Source organism: Siphateles boraxobius, unplaced genomic scaffold, assembly GCF_051911475.1.
Source record: "Siphateles boraxobius isolate OS27281-9 unplaced genomic scaffold, OSU_SipBor_1 65, whole genome shotgun sequence".
Taxonomy (NCBI): Eukaryota; Metazoa; Chordata; class Actinopteri; order Cypriniformes; family Leuciscidae; genus Siphateles; species Siphateles boraxobius.
The window spans coordinates 9,317,301-9,341,703 of record NW_027509192.1 but is presented as its reverse complement, the minus strand read 5'-3'; the positions used below and the strand labels follow the sequence as shown (position 1 = coordinate 9,341,703).

Here is a 24,403-nt window from a genome sequence, read left to right as displayed (position 1 = left end):
TTTTTTTTCTCTCTAATAATTGTAATTCCACAGACAGAACTAATTTCATTTATTTTGTCTTGGCAAAGATTTGCATTTCAGCCTCAACTTTTATTTAAACTACACAGGCTGATGCATTTTATTGTCAAGCATGCAGTAAAATCTGAAATGAAAAGTAGGCCGTATAGGCCTACTACTACACGTCACACATATTCATGGATTTGCTGTAAAACTACAGGTCTAGCACGGTTATGAGGAAGACGAAAAGAGAGAAGAAACATGCAAATGATCAGGCAAATTAGAGATAAGAAGAGTTGGTGAACATTACTAAAGGAATAACATGACAAAACTACCATAGACATCCATTCTGCCAGTGAAGAGAGAGTCTGGTTTTGGTTCTTTTAAAATGAACTACCGTAACGTTATGTGAAAACACCATTAAGTGACGATGCGGACGTTAACCTGCATGGCCCTGCTCATATGCGTCAAAGGTAAAATCTTACAGGTGTTTAAATTAATTTGGTTCTCTTTTCACAAGTGCTTCATTTGTGACATAGAACGAGTTGTTGAAGAAGGTTGTAGCTTGTTAGAATATTGTTTGAACTAGTCAGCTAGCACAAGGAGCTTTTAAAATGCAACCTCGTTGAATCGTGAACATCTGTAATCAAAAAACGGGAAAAGGAAAACCATAACCGGTAAACATGGAAAGAGTTGGCGCACAACTGACGTAAAATAACTTGGCATACTTATTTTATGCATCAACTACATGTAGAAGGTCGTAGGCCTATAGACGGGGTTTTCTCTCCAGTGCCTGTTTTATAAAATAGACGTATATCACTATATTTTGTATGTCTTATATAACTTCATCTTAGCTGATTACTATAAGACCTGAAATATATAAATTATTGAGATGTGTAGTGGTGGGGACTTAATTGCTTTTATCTGTACCACCATGACTTTTTTTGCTTTGTTTGCAGGCTGCCTTTCTCATTTAAATGGTAAGAGCCATTTAAGAGCCACAAACTTGATGTTTAGAAAGAATGACATAACATAATCTGAAACCCCATTATTATTAAAAAAAAAAGAAAAATGTATGTGATCTCATGCTAGTGCACTAGTGCAGCTTGTGTGTCACTATTCTCTTTTTCTCTCTCAGTTTGTGGACGTCGCCCTTTAAAAACCCGTATTGTGGGTGGAGTTGATGCGCATGAGGGGGCGTGGCCATGGCAGGTTAGTCTTCACAGACCCAAATATAACGGTCACTTTTGCGGAGGTTCCCTCATCAGCAGTGAATGGGTGCTCTCGGCTGCTTACTGTATTGCTGGGTTAGAATCACATAAACGTATTTACACAGATTTTAAATAATGTTATGTATACATGTTGTACTTGTAATATTGTTGTTTTCCACATGGTCTGTATATTCAGTGTCAACACATCCAGCCTGCTTGTGTACTTGGGTAGGATGACACAGCAGGGTGTTCATGCTCAAGAAATCAGCAGAAATGTCAGTATGCTTGTCATACATCCTGACTATAGCAGTGACACCTACCACAATTACATCGCTCTCCTGCATCTGTCCTCTTCAGTCAACTTTACAAACTATATCAGACCGGTGTGTCTAGCAGCGGAGGATAGCATTTTCCCTTCCGGCACCAACAGCTGGATCACAGGCTGGGGACAAACTGCATCTGGAGGTCACACACATACAGTATACACACACATACAGTATACACACACATACAGTACACACACACACACACACACACACACACACACACACACACACACACACACACACACACACACACACACACACACACACACACACACACACACACACACACACACACTGATGATTGTGTTTGTTTGTGTCCAGTGAATTTGTCTTATCCTGGGACTCTGCAGGAGACTGTGGTTCCAGTGATAATTAATTCTCAGTGTAATGATCTGCTGGGTGCCGGAGTCATTACAGACAACATGATGTGTGCTGGTTTACTACAGGGAGGCAAAGACACCTGGCAGGTACTACAACCACTCAGATTATTATACGCATCTACATGTGCACTCATGAGGGTTGAGCAGACTTCAATTCAATTACACACAAAAATAAGGAAAAAATAACAGGAAGAACATTTGCAGTGCAATTCAAAGAAATTCAAAATAGTCACAAAATTCATCGGGTTAGACTACATTCCTATTGTTTGCATACATTTTGAACATGGGATGTCTATTGTTTAAATTAACGACCAATTAGTCGTTAACCTTAACCTCTTAATTCCGAAGCATGGGAGGTACCTTTTGAAAAGGCACTGCCGCTGTCACTGCGTACCGTTTGTACCGTTTTTTCGGAGTGTGAGGTCAAAACATGTTGCATGGATGAATCATGCAAATCATGCACAGAAAGAGCTATAGGATAAATGTACAAATTAAACTGTGAATTTTAAAATCATCCTGACTCTACTCAATAACTAACTGTATAAGTGTGTGTATACCCCTGAACTTACACTTAGTTGAAGCACCCTTTGATTTTATTACAGCACAGTTTGTATAGGAGTATATCAGTTAGATATAGTTATATTGTAGACTTTTTATATTCATTGTTTAATGGTAAATGTTTTTATTTTTATGATACTGCTAGTATTATCCCTAGCAGTATTACTGTATGTAATTTGATATTGTTTCAATATTTTTTTTCTTTCTTTTTTTTGTGATACATGTTTCTTATTTATGGATAATTTGGATTTGTATAAGTGATAACCATCCAATCATGCGTTTAAAGTTTAGGTTGCCTTTTTAAAATCTGGCAAGGGCAACAGATGAAAATTAGCCTGTGGGGCTATCTCTGGCTTATTTACTTATTTGTAAAATAACTCTTTGCTTATTTAGTGCTTGACTCTTGATTAATAAGCACTGTCCCTATTAAAGGTGCTCTAAGCGATGTCGGGTGACGTCACTTCTTCTTGACGTTTGAAGTATTGTCAAATAAAACGAAGGCTAGCTAGACCCTCCCTCCTCATCCGCGCACTAACCCCCCAAACCCCACCCCAAAATCCTTCTTGTCGGTTATTGGCTGGCACGGTTTGTTATGTTTCGTGGTGCGGGTTAGCCCAGTTTGTTTTTGTTGCCGTTTGTGGAGCCTAGGGTGTCTGCAGAGACCGCGTTTTTTTACAGTGTGTTCAGGGGACAGGCAGCTAGCGGATAGTGGGGAGATGTTTGCTGTATGTGACAAAAAATGTTTTGGCCTAAAAAACGCGTGACATTGCTTAGAGCACCTTTAAATAAATAAACAATAAAATAGTGCCACAAACAAAAAATGTAACTGAAAAACATACTACCTCTCTCTTTTTCTGTTGTAGGGGGATTCTGGTGGTCCAATGGCGAGTCAGCAGTGTTCAGTGTGGATTCAGTCTGGTATCATCAGTAGGGGTCATGACTGTGGTCAACCCAATGAACCTGGAGTGTACACCCGCGTGTCACAGTATCAGCAATGGATCATGACCTCCACTGGCCCGAACCTCCCAGGATTCGCCACTTTCAACCCCCTAAACTCATGCTCTACTGCCAGTCAGGGTAACACCTATATAACCAAAAGCATGTATTCACAATATCAACGTACAGCAAATTACAGACATCACAATACTGTATATTAATGTTAATTGGTTATTTTATTGCAGTTTATTGTATAGTGGTACATTGTACTTTATTAAAGAGCAAACTAAGCAAAAAGCTATATAAAAAGCTAGTTCATAACATTCTCGAAAGTGAACTCACGCCAAGATGTTTTTTCTCACTGCTGGCTAGTGATTGCTGAAGGATTTACACAGCAACCAACACACATTGATACACATGTTAGTAAGCAGTGATGGGTAGATTACTGTGGTAAAAAAATTTATTCCATTCTTTGTTATCAACAGCATGAAGTGCATTAAGTATTATATTACATCATGGTTTTCCAGACTTTTGTTTTAAAACATAATATAAGTACTTAATTTTTGGAATCTGATGTAATTACTTACTACCCAGCACTGTTAATGAGTATGTTAATGAGCATATTTGTGCAATTAATTTCATTTAACTTCTTATCTTAGAGTTATTTACCAAATGTATTCTCTCAATATTTGTTTTTGTCTCCAGGTTGAAGTGTAGTTGTATAAAATAAAACTTACCTGCACTACTTCGAGTGAATGCTGGCTTTGACAGTAACCAGCTCCACTGCAAACCGCCTGCCACAGAACTTCACTCATGAATATGATCAACACAAACTGCATAGGTCCAACATCTGTTGAACAAGCACTGTTTTCTACAGGATTGACCATTGAAGAGTGTAACCGAGATCGTGAGTAAAAATCAGGAATTTGTTTAGTTTCCCTCTGTTTTTATTTCGCAAATATCAAGTACAATTCTTACACATAAATGTGTCTTTCTATCACCATAGAATAACTTTAAAATATATATGTTTTTTGTGCATACACTACTAAAAAAGTTTTTTGTTGTTGAAAGAAATATTTTTTATTTATTTAGCTAGGATATATACAATTTATCAAACGTAACAGTAATTTATAATCTTACAAAAAGATTTGCGTTTAAGATAAATGCTGTTCTTTTGTACTTTCTATTCATCAAAGAATCCTGAAAAAATATATCATGGTTTCTACAAAAATATTAAGCACCACAGCTGTTTTTAACATTGATAATAATAATAAATGTTTATTGAGCAGCAAATCTACATATTATAATGATTTCTGAAGGATCATGTGACAATGAATAATTAATAAACGCTTGAAATTTAATGGTTTATTTCTTTATTTTGGAAAGTCGTTTTAATCATGAAGGTATTATTTAACATCTAATCTAGTATACCACAGCAGGATGTTTTGCAATTTGTGTAAAACATGAGTACCACCACTTGTAAAATGTAGAAAATACACCATGCTGCCATCTTTGGTTGCATACTGTATTCTTCGAGGCAGGACTTACCCACAACCCATCCCATAAATGACATGCATCCTGTTTCAAACATGTAATTTAGATGCATTCACCACTCTTATGTCGTTGTATCACTCTAAAAACCATCTTTGTAGAGTCTTTATGGACAGATTTACACAAGATCCAGTATAAACCTTCACTGAAGTGGGTTATTTGGTCCCAGCTGCTTCTGTGCAAGTTTTAACTCTGAGCCCCAAGTCTGAGAGTCTCAAACCAGCTCTGGTTTCTCAGGATCACAGCACCCTTTTCAGCTGTGGCTTTGATCCATCGTTCTTCATGCGTGCCACCATTCAAATGAGCTAAAAGGAATACATAGAATGTAATGAATGCATAGAACATGTTAGATCAATGCGGTTTAAATAGTCAAATTGCCACGTTGGTGTTTCAGAATAAGATCTAGACTTGCACAAGTATTCATGAGATTAAATTCCCGCCGAAAGTATTGTCATGGATCAAAAAATAATAAGCATGCCGTGAATCAAAAAGAATTAAAAAGCGTAAAAATATAGTGCACAAACTGAAAACAATTATGCAAAATGATCAGAATACCAAACAATGTGGTTATTGATCAAAGTATAATTCCCGGTACGAGTGAGCATCAGTAACCATTAGTCTATAGACTGTAGCATGAGTGCATTGGAGGGGTGTCAACTCCCCTCTTTGATTGATTTACATGAAACCTGAACTGCAACATTTGGAATAGCAAGTGCAGAATGTGAAAAGAAGAGTGAAGAGAAAAACAGCACAAGCATACAAAAGACTAAAATATGAGCAGAAAATGTAAGAGAGCACAAAGTAATAAAACCAAGGAAAATGTTTTTTAAGAACACAATAACATAAGTTTAAGATTTGTGCACTATCCTTTTCAATGTGTTTAAAGTTGATTCATGCTTGTTGTTTTTTTATCCGTGACCACAACACTTTGTATGGGAATTTAATTCCATACAACTGAACAAATAAGAATGTTTCAAGCAGTTAAAAGACATGAAGTGAGTCTGGCTTTTCCTCACCCGTGACTGTTATCTTCTCATTAGCTGAAGTACGTTCAGTCTCTTGACATTCTATCTCTGAGCTAATGCTAACAGAGGATCCACACAACTGCACTGCTGTTTTCATGGTGGAGGGCACGCGCACACTCACAGCACCTGGACCAATGACAAATAAAGGTTTTTCCACCATAAAGACGCGAGCCGTACCACATGACATTTTACAATCTGACCTTATCTTACCTTGCTGTAAGAAAGTCAAAATTATCTGAAGACTTATTGTCCTTGACACAAATTAATGACGGGTCTGTAAGTATGTATGTATCAGAAATATATTACGATTAAGGCATTTCAAAAATGAATGGATAAAAAGTAAATAGGCAGGTAAGTAGATATATTCATCCTAGGCTTGTCTTGTGTATGAGTTTCTGTGAGGTTCATTATTAGTACCTTGTTCACTGTGAAGTTCTGCACTTCCGTCTTGGCCCACGTACGCGTCAATGTTTCCAGCAGCAGTAAACACCTTCAGGACACCACTTGAGCTGTCTTAGACGCAGGAATGACATCTTTAGTGCACTAAACCAGTGACTACTGCCTACTGTCAATTCAGACTATCACTTACCAATCATGATGTTTCCTGTTTCACTGCGTACAAGAGCTTCACCTGTAAAACAACAATGATACATGTCCTAACTGCACATCAGGTGTTTAAAATGAATAAACTGAACCGTTATCGTCCCTTTCCCTCACCATGTACGTGGCCAATCTGGATGTTCCCGGAGGAAGTTGACATTGAGGTGGATTCGCCATAGATAGCCTTCACTTTCAGATCCCCGTGTTCTGTGGAGAGTTTCATCGTGGTTCCCTGAATTTTCTTAATATCGATATTCTGGAGAACAAAAACAATGACTTAACAACAATTTCAGAATGTATGGACTTTTATATATCAAAAACTACTTACACTGTCCCCAGATGTGCCGATATCTACATTCCCATGTAAGGTCTTGAGTCCAGTGACATTTCCTCCTGTGGACTGAACTTGAACCTCGTGACCCTAAACAAAGCCACAAGAATTAAACAGATCCTTATTATCCCAATAAATAAGATATGTTTCAGCCTTTATGACACATTAACTCAGGGGGTTTTAATCTTTTAGATCTCAGACCACCCAAATCTGATCATTGTGACGCAAGGGACCCGCTTCATAAAATTTAAAAGGGAAGTATATACAATACCGGTCAAAAGTTTGAAAAAAAGAGAAGTTTTTTAATATTTTTGAAAGAAGCCTCTGATGTCCATCAAGGAGAGTGTGGAACAACGCAAAATAGGCTGGCAAGACCTTTGGTCAATGGAAGAAAGTAGGATCAGTTTCCTTATTAGGTCAACATATGATGTTTTCCCATCACCGCAGAACCTAAACCGCTGGGTAGGAGAGGATCCCTCTTGTCCTTTGTGTTCATCACCTGCCACATTAAGGCACATTTTGACAGGATGTAAGGTGGCTCTTAGCCAAGGTCGGTTTACTTGGCGCCATGACCAAGTATTGCGATGTTTGGCTTTAGCATTGGAAGGCAAGCGTAGTATGACCAATAAGTTGCCGCCTGTTCTAGCAAAACATTACACGCAGAAGACAATATTCCTCCGCCCAGGCGAGCAACCACCAGGAAAAGGTGCTAACACCAATTCTCGGACAGGACAACTGGAAGCTGCTAGGGACCGGAAGATGCTGGCTGATCTTGATCAACGGCTTATTTTTCCACCTGAGATTGCCACCACTAACCTACGACCAGATATTGTTTTGTGGTCTGGATCAGCACGCATTGTTCAACTGATAGAGTTAACAGTGCCATGGGAGGATGCGGTAGATGAGGCATATGAGAGGAAGAAACTGCGGTATGCTCATCTGGCCACTGAAGCAGAACATTGAGGATGGAGGGTCCAGGTTTATCCAGTGGAAGTGGGTTGTCAAGGTTTTGTGGCACACTCTATAACTCGGTTCCTCAGAGACGTCGGATTCAGTGGCCAAGAGTTGCGTCGCACAGTAAAGAACTTATCTGAAGCAGCAGAAAGGAGCAGCAACTGGCTGTGGTTGAGACTGAAAGATTCTAGCTGGCTGTGTACAGGCCGCCATGCTACGGTTTCGTAGAATTCTTGCAAACTTGAAGAGTCTGTTGGTTTATTTGTATAGGTTGTATAGTATTTACAGTCATTACGTTCCTGTGTATATTGCGTGAATGACGGGTGGTTGGGCAGATATTGTGTTTTGCGGTAGGTGGTATGCCATACGGAACCGTTGCCACTAAAACTGCATATTAACGCACCAGTGGGGCTCGACAGCCTTAGTCAAACGGGTTGGCACATATGGTTGGGTTGCGGAGAGATTGTGGTTAGGTCTCAGCAGCAGGAGGGATGTAGAGTGGGGGACGGAGGGGGGTGACTCTGGGACACCAGAGTCACTGTCGAGCCCTCTTGAGGTGTCGTGGGCTAGTCGACGAAACACTGAGGACGGAAGGTGCCCACTTGAAGACCCTAGAGATGTCCCCTACTCAGCTCAATCCAGACGATTATCATGGGGGGACCGCATTGTGGTTGCAGCCGTTGTGTGTGCTGACGCGTGTTAACACTAGACAGAAGGAGATTTACATCACCATATGGAAAGAACCGTAAATGGATGGAGAAGCATAGGTTACTTTAAAGCTTTGTCTTAGTTGGTGCTTAACTTGGCGAAAGCCGAGTACAAATCAGCATGAAGTTTTAACATCTACTCTCATTTAATGGAAATCAAGGCTGCATTTATTTGATCAAAATACAGTAAAACAGCTACTATTTGAATATATTTTAAAATGTAATTTAATTCCAGTGATGATAAAGTTGAATTTTCAGCATCAATACTCCAGTCTTCAGTGTCACATGATCCTTCAGAAATCAATCTAATATGCTGATATGCTGCTCAATTATTAATAATGGTTTTTATTATTATCACTGCTGAAAAAAGTTTTTGTTGCTTAAAATTTTTGTGGAAACAGTGATAATTTTTTTGCAGGATTCTTTGCTGAATAGAAAGTTCAAAAGAACACCATTTATTTGAAATTTATTTTTATCTAAAAATATAAATGTCTTAACGGTCACATTTGATGTTGTGTGTTTAAATGATGTTGTGTCCTTGTTGAATAAGAAAAATTAAATTTTACATACCCCAAACCTTTCATTGGTACTGTCTATTAAAATAGAAAACAGTTATTTTAAATTGTAATGCTTTACAATATTAATGTTTTTTTTACTGTATTTTTGATCAAATACATATTTAGTTTCTTGTATGTTACTCTCTATATTATGTACTCTTAAATGTGTTATTTATCTATTGATTTATATCCAATTTTATTTATTTGCATGAATTTATATTTTTAATTAATTGTTTTATTCACATAGTTAACCCTTTTCTTCTCTAAAATTTTCCAAGGACCCCCTAGTACTCATTTGAGGCCCCTGACCCTATTTTTGAATTTTGATAAAGGCTTATGTATTACCTTTACAGATTTAAGGAGACAGTGTCCTCTCTCTGTGAGCACGTGGCAGAGGTCACTCTCCATATTCTGGATCTTCACGTTGCCTTTGTCTTTAGTACTGATGTGGAGATCTGGGGGGATGGACAAGGACTAGAATGATTCACATGCATGATTAAAAGTACACTTGTTACATTAACTTGCTGTAAATACAGTCTACATAGTAAAACCATTAATATTAAACATAAATAGCTTAATAAATTAAAATAAATAACATTTATTATAATTACATTTTAACATAAATTAAACGAATAAGCGAAAATTTTAATTAAACGAAAAATATATTAATATAATATAAAAAAATATACATGCCTTATTATTTTCTTTACAAGTCGGAATACAGATCCTTACCACATTTAATAGGTGCTGTCAGTTCAACCGTGACATTGCTATCCATTTCATCGGCCAAAATCTTAAGTTCATTGATTTGATCATCATAATGAACATGAAATCTGTCCACATTAAGAGTTTGATTCGGATCTGTTACGTGCACAGTAATAAATACCCGATCAGATTCAGGAAAAGTATGTGGATCCAGTGGTTTTATGGATATATTGCAGCCTAAATGACACTTGACCTTTGTGAAAGGACTAACTAATAATTCCCATTGCTTAATAGGTTTATTCAAGTTTTTCGTGGTTGCAGGAGCATCTGAAAAACTACGGAGAGCCTGAGAGATCCAAGCCCTGGTGAAGAGTGTTGAACATCTCTGCACTGAGCCCAGACACAAACCGTGACGCAACCGCTGTGTAACTGCACAAGCAAACATCACTAAAGCTTTACTTTTGAGTGCAAAGACTAAACTACATAAGTGCTCATTAGAGCAAAATACAGTACTACTAGTAGAGGTAAGCGTCGTCTAGTAATGTTTATATCTCGAGGTCACGCGAGCAGCGCACTGCAATGACAACAAACCGGAAGAGCGCGCGAGAGGAGTTATGGGAATTGAAGTCAAACGAAGGCCAGTCCGTGATACTGAACATGACAAGTTTTACGTCTGCATGTAAAAAAAGGTTAAAATGAAGAAAAAAAGCATTTGTGATATAAATGTTATATCAATATAAGCACTCGAGATATAAACATCACGCTTACCACCGCATTAATTAGCCTCAATATGTTACTTTCCACTGTAAATTTGAGATAATATTCTCTCTTCGCTAAACACGCAGCCCTCACTGAACCTTTTTGACATTTTTATATTTTGGTATTATTGTTTATTAAGTCTGATAGCCTACGTATGGGGACTATTGTCTGTTCTGCAGAATGAAGCTGATTTCACGTTTTACTGTTGTGTGGACATTTGTCCCCACAATACAAACCAGACCCAACCTGTTCTTCCATATGCCAGTATAAAATTGAGGGGAAGCACATACTACTGTGTAGTAAGCAGCTCATAACTGTCATATCTTGATGATTTTAAACTCCCAGTGCAGGTCATTTTTGAGCTGAGCAGACACCACGTCATATTGGGGCGGATTTTCCGTCTGGTTTTCTAATAGCTAGGAGCAATATTATTCATGACAGTACCTCACTGCTTGTGTAACTAGTCTTAATTCTTTCAATGAAGGCCCAAGGGATTTTTTACTGAAAATGATTCATGATCCTGAAACAAAAGGGCCACAGTGAAAAAAAGTGGTAACGAATTGCCCAGCTTATTGTTATAGCGTGTATAAATCGCCCAGTAGGTGGCAATCTAGTCCTTTCACATTACGTGAAGTCAGAGGATTACAATAGGGCCTTTTGACAACAGATACCAGTGCATAGTTTGTCATCCTCCTCCAGATTAGTTTATGAATTAGTGTTGAGTTATGAGGAGGGATTTAGTATTTGTCCTCAAAATTAGGACAGCCAAGTTCAGAATTTAATAAAGCATGTTAAAGATACAACAAAGAAGAAATGTTTGAATAGTCTACATTTAACGCACATTAAGTAACTACATTTTTCTTAATTAAGTATAGTCATGCTGTAAAACTTTTCAACTCTTATAGTAAAAAAGTGTGGTTAATAATTATGAGACGATGTGTATCGCTGATGGTACCTGTAAATCATATTTCATTAATTTAGATGAATTACTATTTTCAGACAGGTAGTATTACCCTTCTTTTCAAGAAGAGATCATAAAAGAGGAAATTAAAAAGCCTTTCTAGACACCAGTGGCTGATGGTCAAGTCAAGAGCATTGAGGGTAATCAGAAGGTCATGGTCAAAGTTCACACATAGAGCCAATGATATTGGAGTGAGACATTTTCTAGACAGCACAAAGAGAGTAAATTCACTCAGAATTCATATATGACACACATAATAAAACTTTATTATCATGACTGGAACAACAGAAATATTGTCATTTGTACCATTTTTGAGTTTGAACTCCATATAGTTAGTAATCACAAGACAGTCTGACAGGATCAAAGAAAGGTTTTTATAAATGGTGAAACCTAAACCATAATATATCAAGATTCAGCCTGTTTATTGATCATTTATAACAAGAACACTAAAACTTTACTCACATAAAGATAAAATGAAATGTTGATTGACCTCATTTGACTGGTTTACCTAACTGTGTTCATAGGCTATATATACACATGTATCACACAGCAAGTCAGACAATAAGGGTAGAGAGACAAATTATTTACATCATCCAGTAGTCCGTTATGGCAAGTCACATTCATAGTCATCTTCACTACATAGGAACATACAGACCTGCACTGAATCCGCATCTGCCGTTCACACATCACCCGCCTCTTGCATGTTCTGTTATTAAAATTCTTTGGTAATTTCATATCATAAACAGGGTCTATATGATAAAATATATGCACACATACACTACGGTTCAAAAGTTTGGCGTTGGTAAGATGTTTTGTTTTTGAAATTAGTCTTGCATGCTCACCAAGGCTGCATTTCTTGGATCAAAAAACAGTAATATTGTAAAATATTATCACAAATAACTGATTTCTATTTGAATGTATGTTAAAATGTAATTTATTTCTGTGATGCAAAGCTGAACTTTTTAGCACCATTACTCCAGTCTTCAGTGTCACATGATCCTTCAGAAACATGCTGATTTGCTACTCATCATCATTTCTTATTATCAATGTTAAAAAAATAGCTGCGCTGCTTAATATTTTCATATAGACCCTATTTACTGTCTTTATATATATTCCCGGTTTTATTGAGAGCATTCATTTGTGCACGTTATTCCAACTAACTCCGCTTCTGAATTTTTTTTTCCTTTTTTGTCTGACGTCACCTGTTCCACTTGACTATACCCGCTGGATATCACATTTTCCAGTTTCATTCAGAAATTAATCACATTAAGGAAGTAGAATGCCATTACCTGTGGACTTTAAATCCTTCCCACAGATTTTCTCACTCAATCAGTGGTGAAAATGTGAAAAAGCTGCACAGATTCCATGTGGACCTTGTAGTATGTTCGCTTTGACACTAAACCTAAACAGATTATATAAAAATATATAAGAACTAGGAAGGAAATCTTGTCGGAAAGATTCTAATGGCCTGGACAGAAAAGATTCATCTGAACAGAAGTGAATAAAAGAGAATCAGTTCATCACATATCGGTCTTTCAAAGTCTGAATTGGACGTACAGGCATCACAAGAACGTTGACATCATCAAACGTCACGTGGGTCCAGTGTTCACCTGATATCTTCATTATGCTGCGTTCAGTTTCGTAGTATGAAGGCATGCACAACATTTTATTACACTTTTCACAGAAAATAAAATGGTCAACGAACGCTCAGGTTACGCCGGAGAACACGATGCAGCTGAGATGTCTTGAAGTCATTTGGTTCGAAAGCATCTTCCAAGAGCATAAATGAATCAGATGGTCACAGACTGCACTGAAATGCAACCCTCCAGATAAAACGTTAATGGGGTGCCAACTCAGACCGGTTTTCGCAAGTGTCCCAGGAGATCGGGACCATCTCATGCTCGACTGGAGAACCTCAACTCCACAGGTCACGGCTCATCATAATCTATTTACAGCGATTAAGGGAGTGTTCGTGCCTTTTAAGTCTTTCACAGTGTCCTTGGGCAGCTTTTCTCCTCCTTTAATGATGAAAGCCACCCCTGGCAGCCAGTCCAGTGTCTTTCATGAACAGCGATGGCTTTGTTTTGTCGTTTTCCTCTCCCTCCCTCTGTCTGGTGACTTTGTCTTTCAGGTGCAGCAGTCACGGTCGAGGTTACTCTGAGAGGAGATGAGAGAGGGGTAGGGTGTCATCTTATCAATGTTGACGTAAGTGGTGTTAAGGAGGATGTAGTGCTCTCCGCTGAAGCTGGAGAAGATGGAGGCGATGCGGGACACTAGCTCTGAGAAGGTGGGCCGACGCTCCGGTTTGGGGTGCCAGCACTCGATCATGACATTGTATCTACAAAGGAGGGAGAAAAATGTAGTGTTAATGTGAACGCTTTTTTGAATATTAGCTTTCATGTAGTGTGTATATAGCCGTTTGTGAAGGTAAAAGTTCAGCAAACGATTTGTCAGCAATTTCAGTCTCACTTCCTGTTACATACCTACATAACAATGTAACATATTTGCATAATGCCAGCCTACTGTATGCCGCGAACGACATCTACTTAGACCTGCCCTCAAACACTGTAGTTGTGGCTGAGGTCTGGTTTGTGTTGGCAACATGTAGAAAAGACGCTGTTTTCTGCACTGCGACTCCCCTTTGCCTGCATTTCCAAAGGACGCATGCTGGGATTGATACAGTAAAACTGACGCCATCGTTACTGTTAGTATAACAGTGTATACAAGTGCCTAGGAAGCATCCGGAGCTGAAATTCACATATGGTATAGGCGTTTTCTTTCCAACAGGCGCTGTAAGCAGCAGACCAATCACAACAGACTTGGCCGTCTGACCAATCAGAGCAGAGTAGGCTCTCAGAAAGGAGGGGTTTAGAGAGACCGAATCTTCGAACTAACCGTTTTCAGCTTTTTTGAGAAATGAGGTGATGTGCAATGTATATTATGATAAAATTTGCAGCATAATTTCTCCAGTCTTCAGTGTCACATGATCCTTCAGAAATCATTTTAATATAGTGATTTGATGCTCAAGAAACATTTATTATTATTATTATCACTGTAGAAAACTGTGATACTTTTCCCCCATGATTTTTAAAGAATTTTATTTTGTAACAACATAGAAGTTACTGTCACTTTTGTTCAATTTCATGCTTCCTTGCTGAATAAAATTATTAATTTCTTGAATGGAATTTATTTGTCAATTTGATTCATTCTGAGCTTGAATGAATCACAAGCGTACTGTAAGTCATCTAATTTCTCCGTTCCCATCCCAGCTGTTTGCTTTGGCATTTCAAGACACCGGTGCCTTGAAATTTATAACTTTTAGTGCAAACCTTCATCGCATTTCAGAATGACTTTCCATTGTTTGTCTTGCAATAGTCTGCTGAGCAGAGGCACTGAGACCTGGGAGGACCGGCTCATTGTCCCGTCCGTGAGGGAAGGGAGTGATGGCCCACATATCTCTGTTCAGAGCTGGTTATTTGGCTGGTTATTTGATGGCAGTGTGTGAAGAATGTTTGGAGGTCGACTCATATCATACAGTCAGGGTGGGGAGTCGATGTGTGCCGAGCTCAGGTAGTCATGCAGAGCTGAGTTGGCCAAGAGTTTTAAAGAACTACTTCTGCTTGACTGAATCTGCGGGTGGTTAACAATGGCTTTCTGTTTTACACTCTTGTTGACGCACTCCCCCTTTGGAGTGCCGTACGCCGGTCATAATGAAGAACCAAGTGTGTGTCATGTGGGTGCGCTTACAGTGCGTCTGGGCAGAACTCTGGCTGCAGAAGTCTCCGGCCTTGCAGGAGGAAGACTGTGATGTCGAAGGAGTTCACATCGGAGTAAGGTGGGGCACCCCGGGTCATGAGTTCCCATAGCAACACACCGAACGACCACTGTGTGAAGATCAGATTCAAAACAATGAGTTATGAGGAAGGCAAGTGAGCACCTGTCAAAACAAGTGAACTTTGGGTGACTCTAATTTCATCAGTTGTAGGAGGCCGACAAAAAGGGATACAGTGAGGAAAAGCACAGGAATGCTGAACTCATAAATCCATTTAAGGGAACAGTCAAGTCAGTATTTGGGAAATGTTGAAAAAAAATTTCCCCCAGAATTGGCTGTGTGTAGTCAACTATTTTATTTGAAATTCAGGTAGGTAGTTAGAAAACAGGATGTGACTCATGGCACACCTTGAGCCTGACATGTGTGCATGCATGAGTCAGTTTGATAGAGAAAAACTTTGTGCAAATCCTGTCAATGTGACCCAGAGACGTTGCTTAAAGCATGGATAGCTTTCTGTGCACACTGTGTTTTGATTCAATGCCTATGATAGCCAGAACTGATATTTGAATCTGAGCTTAGTTTTTAAACACACATGCGTGATGAAGCTGCGCGTGCTTTAGAAACAACCGTATTCTGCTTGCTTCTAATTTCTCTCTCTCTCACACACACACACACACACACACACACACACACACACACACACACACACACACACACACACACACACACACGACACCGCTCGAACCTTCCGAAAAATAAGCTTTCATAAAGTTCGGGGTTTAAGCGAATTACAAGGACAGTCGCGGGCTTCATTGCACAGATTTTGCCGCTTTGATGTTACTCTTGCAGTGCGCGGTCTTGGCCGCCGGAATTTTCATTACAAATGCTCCACAAAGGCATTATGTCTTTTGGAATGCAGTTGGCTTATATATTAAAATTATGAAAATCACTGAGAAAGCTAGCTGCTTTCATTTTAAAATAGTTACGCGCGCTTTGTGAAGAGTGCTCGTGCATGCGGCTGTGAGCGACTCATTGGGTAAATGTGCTTGCATCTCAAAATGCTTTTGACGCGAAATTAATGTAAATACGGTCAGTTATATCTTAAACCAATAGGACAAACTACATTTACAATTTCAAAAGAGATATGTGCATTAGTGTGAATGCAATTTATCGTATAGGGGGAAAATCACTCCAGCTCTTGAATGGAAAACGTTCAGACAGCCTACTTTTAACAGGGTTCGTAAAGACTCTGTCAAATGAAATTCCAGGACTTTCAAGGACTTTTCAAGCACTACTTTTTTGGATTTCAAGGACTTCAATCGGCACTTATCAAACAGTATCTTTATTATTGTTATTTATTTTATTTTTTTACTCAAATTAAATATATATATGGTTTCTGATGTTTCACTTCATAGAGGTCAATCCATTGACCAGCACTGTCAGGCATGGGAAATACCCTTAACCATTGAAAGGATATTGAAACTGATATTTCCCCCCATCAATATATATGATTGACCTGAAGAATGAAAGTTGTATTATATACTTATCATACTTAATGTCATGCTGATAGCCATGAGAAATAGCTCTATATCTCAGATGGGCTGCAGTGTTGATTTAGCGTGAAACAATTGTATGTTTTCAACAACAACAACAAAAAATCACAATATTTTGAATTAGGGATGCACCGATACCACTTTTTGCAGAACAAGATACCGATACCGTAACCGATCCCTGAATTTTCACTGCATTTGTAATTTTTAAATGTAGATAGTAGCAGATAAACCAAAAGTAGTTGATAAACCAAAAGAATATAAAGCATATTAGTTGGCTTAATTTGTTCATCAAATATATATTTCTTTCAATTATTTTCATGCTTAATTAAGCCTGCTAAAATGCATTGTATGAGCTTCTGTTACTGTACATTCTATTGCTCTATCATATTTTATCTTTCATTGAATGCACAGCACATATTTATACTAGAGCAGCTCCAGAAGGGTCAGTGCTGAGGATTGGGTCAGTGGTACAAATGTTCAGACACCAGTGAAATATCAATTATTTAATCCAATTTTGATACAACAAAAACTGCCAGCCTAATTATTGTGACTTTAAATCATTATTAAAGGTAAGCAGTCAGCAACAAAGTAAGAATGAATAATCAACTTACAAATAAATACAATAGAACAAAGAAAGGCTACAAATTAAATAAACAGTGTTTTTAGAGTTTTTTGGGTAGACAGGTACAGATATTTGAATAAAGTAATCAAATGTGAAAAAATGCATACTCATTACTGGATAAATTAAATATAGATGGATATTTTTGTAAAGTTGAAAAGGGTAGCCTATTTAGTCAAGAGCAGTTTGTAATTTATTTGTCCATTGTTTGATTAACATTAAAACAGCAGTGGGTTTGTTAAACTGCTGACCGAACGCACGGACCCCATTTGAACATGGTTCACTTGAGATATAAGTAACTGACTTTGTTTACATGGTTACTCGCCAAGATGGGCGTTTTTACATAATTTTGTGTGAATTCGTCCGTACAAACTCAAGACGTGAAAGACAATTTAATTCAGTATTCTCGCGCGGAGATGCTGGTTTGCGGGGCGCGCGCTGATGTTTGCCTTCATGGAACTTCTTGACTGCAAACGTCCAGTAATAATGTAGGGAATCACTCGTTATACATAAATCAGGTAACAGTTCATATTTTACTTTACTTACATATACGATTTAGTTTTCATCCAAATAACTCGATCAGCAATCAAGAGCATTCAACAGAACTGCTCTCTCTCTCTCTCTCTCTCTCTCTCTCTCTCTCTCTCTCTCTCGTCAGTTAACGTTAATAAGCTACATGCCTCGTTTCAATCTCTTTGATATTGACATCCGACTGAACTACAAACCTTCCACTGATGTCAGTTTAAAGGGATGTGCTCGACCAACTCGTGTGTCTGCGCCGCTACGTGCTCAATCCACAGCGCGGTTTTCTCTGATCAGCTCGCGCACCACAACTGTTACTATACACACGCTGCCTGGTAGGCCTATCGGTTGTTGTCGGTATCGGAGCATTTTTACGAGTACATGAGCTCGGTGCATCCCAATTTTTAATAATTCAAGCACTTTTCAATTACCTCTTCAAAAATATGGCTGTTTTCAAGGGTTTTCCAGGACTTAATTTTCAAAAAGTCAAATTCAAGTACTTCAAGCACTTTAAGCACCTTGTACGAACCCTGTTTTAAATACTGAAAGCAATCTTTGTTTATTGCTTGTAATGTTTTTTTTTGTTCCTCTTTATTTACTAGCTTTTATATGTTGAAGCTATATTAGTTTATAGTCCATTTAAAATTCTTAACATGTAATTGGTTTAATTAATATATATATATATATATACGTATATATATATATATATATATATATATATATATATATATACGTATATATATATATATATATATATATATATATATATATATATATTTAATGTATGTATATTTAAAAAAATAGATCGGACCATGAGCTGCCTAAAGATTCCCATTCCTACTGTACAATGATTTATTGCTTGTCTTTGTCGACTAATACAGAAGGTAAAGAACTTAAAGTAATCGCATATTAAATCGCAATCGCAATATTGGTTAAAAAAAATCGCAATTAGATTATTTTCCATAATCGTTCAGCCCTAAAATGTTTAATTTGAACATTCAAGTGTACTTATAGAGTTATGATTGTTAAAAATGCTCTTTTTGATAATTCAAATTGCTTATGATGCCCAAAGGTGCTTGATTTGAAATTTAAACGTGCTTACGATGCCTGAACATGCTTGATTTGATAATCTTGATTTGCTTTTGATGCCCAAACATGATCAGCTTGGAAATTTAAATGTTCTTAAGATGCCCAAAATGTTTGGTTTGATTTTGATGCCCAAAAATGCTAGATTTGATTATTAAAATATGCTTATGATGTCCAAAAATGCTTGATTTGATTATTAAAATGTGCTTATGACGTCCAACAATGCTCGATTTGATCATTAAAATGTGCTTATGATTTCCAAAAATGCTCGATTTGATCATTAAATGTGCTTATGTCCAAAGATGTTCGATCTGATCAGTAAATGTGCTTATGATGCCCAAAAATGCTCGATTTGATCAGTAAATGTGCTTATGATCCCCCAAAAAGCTTGATTTGATAATTTAAGTGCACTGTTAATGCCCAATAATACTTGATTTGAACAGTGTAGCCTACCTATGAAGACCAAATATACTGTCTAGGTTAGCATCTCACTTTGAAAACAGTCAACGAAAATATCAGAAAAAACAAAAAACAAGAATTTTCTATTTAAAAGCTATATCAACTGATCTTTGGTCAATAAAACTGAAATTAGGATGATATTACAAACTTGCTAAATATTATTTGTCAATTGTTACTGAGAGACTCACCACATCAGATTTGGTGGTGAACTTATGCGTCTGCAGGCTTTCTAATGCCATCCATTTGACGGGCAGCTTCACGCCGTGCTTGTTGTGTACGCTGTAGTATTCTTTATCATACACGTCTCTGGCCAGGCCAAAATCAGCCACCTTTACTATGTAGCTCTCATCTAGCCTAAAAGGGATGTTACCAACATTTACATTAGGTTAAACAATCACAAATACATAGGGCTTTACAGTGTAATTAAAATTCCAATTTATATTTAACACTTCAAGACACCCTAATGCACATCATGTGCCCTGCACATACTGAACGATACTTCAAACCCTATTGGGTAATTTGTTGAACAACTCACATGCAGTTTCTTGCCGCGAGGTCTCTGTGTACAAACTTCTTGCTGGCAAGATATTCCATTCCTTTAGCCACCTGCAGCCCGAAACCCATCAGGTCCTTCACTGTGGGGTTCTGTGGGAATGAAAACAATCACTCCATTTAAAAACAATAACGATAAAAACAGCAAAGCACTTCACCACAAGGCATTGTCACCATTTAATCATCTTTATTATATTTTTAATAGCCATAACCCTGTCTGAAACTACAGTCTGATACTGAAGATGTGCTGAAAGTCTTTGGAGATGCTGCCACCACGTACGTGAGTTTCATCTCTGATGAAGTTGCGCAGATCTCCATGCTTCATGTAGGGCAACACGACGAGAGGCGAGCCCTCGCTGGGCAGGCAGATTCCCAGCAAAGAGAGTACATTGGGGTGGCTGAAGTCTTTCATGATGATGCCCTCCTTCAGGAACTGAGACACCTCCTCTATATCAGTGATTCCTGCCACATAAATGCACAATAATAGTCTCAGCGGTTCAAAGATCACCACAATGGTTTTTGGTATCACACACAGCCTAGATTTACACATGCAAAATGACTCCTTTAAAATCTATCCTGCTATACATTTTCTGAGTTAGCAATAAACCTGCCAAATTGTCAGTGAACCATTCACCATGGCTTATAAATTATCCCCAACACTATCAAGTGTTTTATCACACATGGCCTGATATTTCACCCGGGAGGTTTCAGAGCGGAGACATAATCCACTGTGATATGAGCGCACCTTTATTAGCTGAGCTCTGAGAATCTGTTGGTTCTGCCATTTTAGCTGTGCCTCGCTTAATCTTGTTGGTGGAGCTTTCACGTTTTTTAAGGATATTAAACAGATGTTTAACCTTTCACTAAGAAAAAGAGAGGCTTATGTGTATACAAAAAAGAAAAGGCCTGTGTGTACATGTTTTACAGAAGACTGATTCTGAGCAATGAGGCTTCCTACGCTACACTGAATCTTGTCAGTGTAGCTTAGCATCCTCAAAAATTCAAAACTGTTCTGGGAACAGCCCTAAAGTAGTCAATCAATTCCTCATTATTAATAATATGATGATTTTATGATACTTTGTTTGATTAATATACAAATGCACCAGGGTTATTATAATTTACTAAAACAAAAATCATCACAAGTTACATTTTTAAACGTTACTTTCAATAAAATAAATGTTAACTTATGTAAAAATCGTATTTCAGCTAGTTCCCAAGGCAACATTTCTCATTTTCATTTAGTTTACCTTCATGTACAAAAATAACTAAAACTGAAATAAAAATAAATAAAAACTTTTTTTAATCATGACAACTTTCTGAATGGTTTTAGCATGTAATTAAATATGGCAATGTTAATGTATTTGATATTGGCAGACTAGATCTGCTATACTGCTGCTGATTATTCATGCTTCAGCAGAGCAAGTACGGGACTTCCTACTGCCAAAAGTTACACAGACACACTGCTGTGAGCAGGTAAGATATGCTATTCTGCTGCTGAATAAATAGACATAATTAAATGCCTTAGCAGATCTAGGCAGGTGGAGCTGGAGGATTTCAGAGGAACTCTGATAGCGCGCTGCATGACTAGCTTACAGCAAACAGTGAACCAGATTATTTAAATGTTAAGCAAGAAATCTCAATGGCTGCAGGATCAGCAGGGGACAATCAGCCTGTGCCATGCGGTAATGAAGTGATTGCTTGCAGGCTGCGTGTAAAGATCAGCCTGCGCCCTCTAGAGTTTCATGACTATATATATATATATATACACAGACAGTATATGCACCCTTGTCTAAAAGGTAAAATTAAAAGGTAAACATTATACATTTATATTGTAGTTAGGCAACAGTTCTTGTTGAGAACTGAGACAGAAAAATAAAGCTCGGGTCATAAATCTAAAAGCTCTCAGATACCCCTTTTCCACCAACAAGAACCGGGTGCTGGTTCAGAGCCAGAGCCAAAGCTGGTTCAGAGTGGGTTCGACTGACGAGCTTAATAAGAACCGATTTGCCTTTCCACCGGCTAGAGAGCCACAACAGAGCCAAATCTTACGTCACTGTATACGTCTCATGTTGCCCAGCAACGCTAGTGCGGTAGCGCCAAACAGTACGCCAGGCTTGTTCGAGATGCATCGGCTTCTCGCAGATCGATCTCCGCATGACATCAAAGCGCTGCGATAGCGATCTAAAAGCACAAGGAGTCGTATGTTCTCCAAACACTCCCGCAGCTCCGATCGGTCCGCGCCGCTCCGATGCATCTCGAACAAGCCATCAACAATAACGGACGTTGCAATACTATGGATGCTCATGGGTTTACAAAATACATCGGAGTCCAACGCGTTTGTGCAGCTCGCCGTAACTTACATAGACGGATATTTATAATCGAGCTGCTATTAGCTCGACTAGCTGCTATTTAAAAATGGCGGTCACAAGTTTCTATTCGTCTTGTTGGTCACGGTAACCCCGCCCCCAGCCCCTGACGCAAGTGGTTCTTACTTGGCTCTGTTCTAGACCAGCAATTATTTGGTGCTACTTAAGAACCACTTTTCCTGGTTCGGAGCTGGTGCTTTGCGTGTGGAAAACCAAAGAACCGAATTGAAACTAGGCTCTGGCTCCGAACCAGCACCAGCTCTGGCTTGGTGGAAAAAGGGTAAGTGACATGACATGATTAGAGGCATCTCTAATGCAATATGGCTGCTCTGCTGTGCATTCATCATCATCATCTTCATCACACAGCCATATTAAACAGTCTCAACAGACATACGTCATTTCTCTTTAAAGAGATGTCAAACTGTGTTTGTAGCATATGTGTAGCATAATTATGGGTATCCTAAAGGTAGTTTGAACATCTTTTCGGGAGGATTTAATAGTTTCAATGATTTTTAGGCTGTTAGGGCCACTCAATGATACATTACAGTGGTTTTACCATGGTTAAGGAGTGACTGGCACAATAAAGTGCCTAAAACCCCCATGAAAGTTGTTGTATGTGGCTAATCCAATCAGATTTTAGAGCTGCAGCTCTCTGTGCTTGCAACTGTACCATCTCAACACTCATGTTGTCAAACTCACTGTTCAAGGACTTGATGGCGCAGTGCTGCTTCTGGCCATCTGGTTCGAGCAGGGTTCCGTGGAACACACAGCCAAAGTGCCCTAGTGCACACAAAGACAGGAAAAGATGCAGAGATTATTAGCACATCAATCTATCAAAGCATTTTATGCCCGAGCGAAGTGTGGGCATAGCAGGTGCGTATCGCGTCGAGTCCAAAAGCAAGAACAATGGAGTGTGAATATATTGTACTAGGACAACAATTGATCTGTTATACTCAAACTTTCTCTCTCTGAGTCTCTTGGTCTCACGCAGTATGATTTTATTACTTTCTAAATCACAAAAAGTGACATGTAAACCCTACAGTATGAGGTTCGTTTTAGTTTCTACTGTACACCTGCTTGTTTAATTTGTTTTAGCACCTTTTTTGACAAGGGACAATACAGTGAGGGTATGCAGAATGGGATCTGGAAATGTTGCAAGCTTTCACATCACAGAAATAAATTACATTTTAAAATATATTCAAATAGAAAACAGTAATTTAAATTGTAATAATATTTCACAATATTACAGTTTTTACTGTATTTTTGATCAAATAAATGCACCCTTGTTGTTGAGCATTCAATACTTTTCAAAGACATTTTTAAAAATCTTACCGACTACAAACTTTTGAATGCTTGTGTACATTATTATGGCAACTGCTATAGTTGTTGTTATAATTATTGACCGATATTCAAAAATGTTATGTCTAATTGCCTAGACGTAATCTGTGTGGTTTGAAGTGAAGTATAATTCATGTCTGTAGCACAAATAGCGTGCAATGAGTTGCAAAGCAAAGTTTAATAATTAAGGCTGTTAAAATCTTGGACCCTAATAAGGAGCTATAGTAATAGTGAGACTTTGCATAACAGACGCATAAAAGAATGACTGTGAGAATGCTGTGAAATATGAACTTGAACAGAACGTCTGGAGGTCAGCGTGGTGTATAACTTAAAGATTAACCAATTACAAGTGTCTGGGCAGGGTATTCTCTCTAATGAGGGCATGGAGAACAGAGGGCGAGAGAGAGTCGGGGTGTTGTGTTGAAATAATAGAGCGTGGAGTGCTGTAATCTCTCTCCAGCTCTGCTATCACGTCTTCCCAGATGGCAGCCGAGTCAGATTACCGGCAGGGAGCCCTGAGACGGACCAACAATGAGCTTGGAATTTAACACGGGAACAAATCACCACTCATGCCACCC

The 24,403-nt window shown here is 38.3% G+C and overlaps 3 protein-coding genes across 6 annotated transcripts in view; 1 reads left to right on the top strand and 2 right to left on the bottom strand.

Annotated features, from left to right (window-relative positions):
* Nucleotides 1-217: 217 nt before the first annotated feature.
* On the top strand, nucleotides 218-4,769 carry LOC143720847 (tryptase-like). Its single transcript, XM_077210723.1, has 7 exons — nucleotides 218-470; nucleotides 957-977; nucleotides 1,178-1,304; nucleotides 1,405-1,673; nucleotides 1,856-2,001; nucleotides 3,336-3,549; nucleotides 4,114-4,769. Exons 1-7 carry the CDS (start codon nucleotides 428-430, stop codon nucleotides 4,116-4,118), a joined length of 825 nt encoding a protein of 274 aa, XP_077066838.1. The 5' UTR covers nucleotides 218-427; the 3' UTR covers nucleotides 4,119-4,769.
* fam185a (family with sequence similarity 185 member A) lies at nucleotides 4,745-10,435 on the bottom strand. Its single transcript, XM_077210724.1, has 8 exons — nucleotides 9,866-10,435; nucleotides 9,479-9,588; nucleotides 6,913-7,005; nucleotides 6,702-6,840; nucleotides 6,574-6,615; nucleotides 6,402-6,497; nucleotides 5,976-6,110; nucleotides 4,745-5,264 (listed from the first exon to the last, which is right to left on the bottom strand). The coding sequence occupies exons 1-8, from the start codon at nucleotides 10,281-10,283 to the stop codon at nucleotides 5,146-5,148; spliced, it is 1,152 nt and encodes a 383-aa protein (XP_077066839.1). The 5' UTR covers nucleotides 10,284-10,435; the 3' UTR covers nucleotides 4,745-5,145.
* A 1,368-nt stretch (nucleotides 10,436-11,803) lies between these two features.
* The window catches only part of met (MET proto-oncogene, receptor tyrosine kinase), a 55,046-nt gene continuing 42,446 nt past the window's right edge, over nucleotides 11,804-24,403 (bottom strand). For all 4 annotated transcript variants that reach the window (XM_077210720.1, XM_077210719.1, XM_077210722.1 and 1 more), the window contains 6 exons: nucleotides 23,187-23,267; nucleotides 20,402-20,583; nucleotides 20,105-20,214; nucleotides 19,758-19,923; nucleotides 15,306-15,442; nucleotides 11,804-13,896 (listed from right to left, as the gene is read on the bottom strand). In XM_077210720.1, coding sequence (XP_077066835.1) covers nucleotides 13,686-13,896; nucleotides 15,306-15,442; nucleotides 19,758-19,923; nucleotides 20,105-20,214; nucleotides 20,402-20,583; nucleotides 23,187-23,267 — 887 coding nt within the window. In that variant the 3' untranslated portion in view covers nucleotides 11,804-13,685. The remainder of the gene's footprint in view (nucleotides 13,897-15,305; nucleotides 15,443-19,757; nucleotides 19,924-20,104; nucleotides 20,215-20,401; nucleotides 20,584-23,186; nucleotides 23,268-24,403) is intronic.

Bases quoted from the DNA above. Each gene is read 5' to 3' on its own strand.
- fam185a (XM_077210724.1), bottom strand. From the start codon at position 10,283: ATGTTTGCTTGTGCAGTTACACAGCGGTTGCGTCACGGTTTGTGTCTG. The intron at 6,616-6,701 runs GTGAGGGAAAGG...GTTGTTTTACAG, and splicing joins CCAGATTGGCCACGTACATG to GTGAAGCTCTTGTACGCAGT. The intron at 5,265-5,975 runs GTGAGGAAAAGC...TATTCCTTTTAG, and splicing joins TGAGAAGATAACAGTCACGG to CTCATTTGAATGGTGGCACG.
- LOC143720847 (XM_077210723.1), top strand. From the start codon at position 428: ATGCGGACGTTAACCTGCATGGCCCTGCTCATATGCGTCAAAG. The intron at 471-956 runs GTAAAATCTTAC...CTTTGTTTGCAG, and splicing joins CCTGCTCATATGCGTCAAAG to GCTGCCTTTCTCATTTAAAT. The intron at 2,002-3,335 runs GTACTACAACCA...TTTCTGTTGTAG, and splicing joins GAGGCAAAGACACCTGGCAG to GGGGATTCTGGTGGTCCAAT.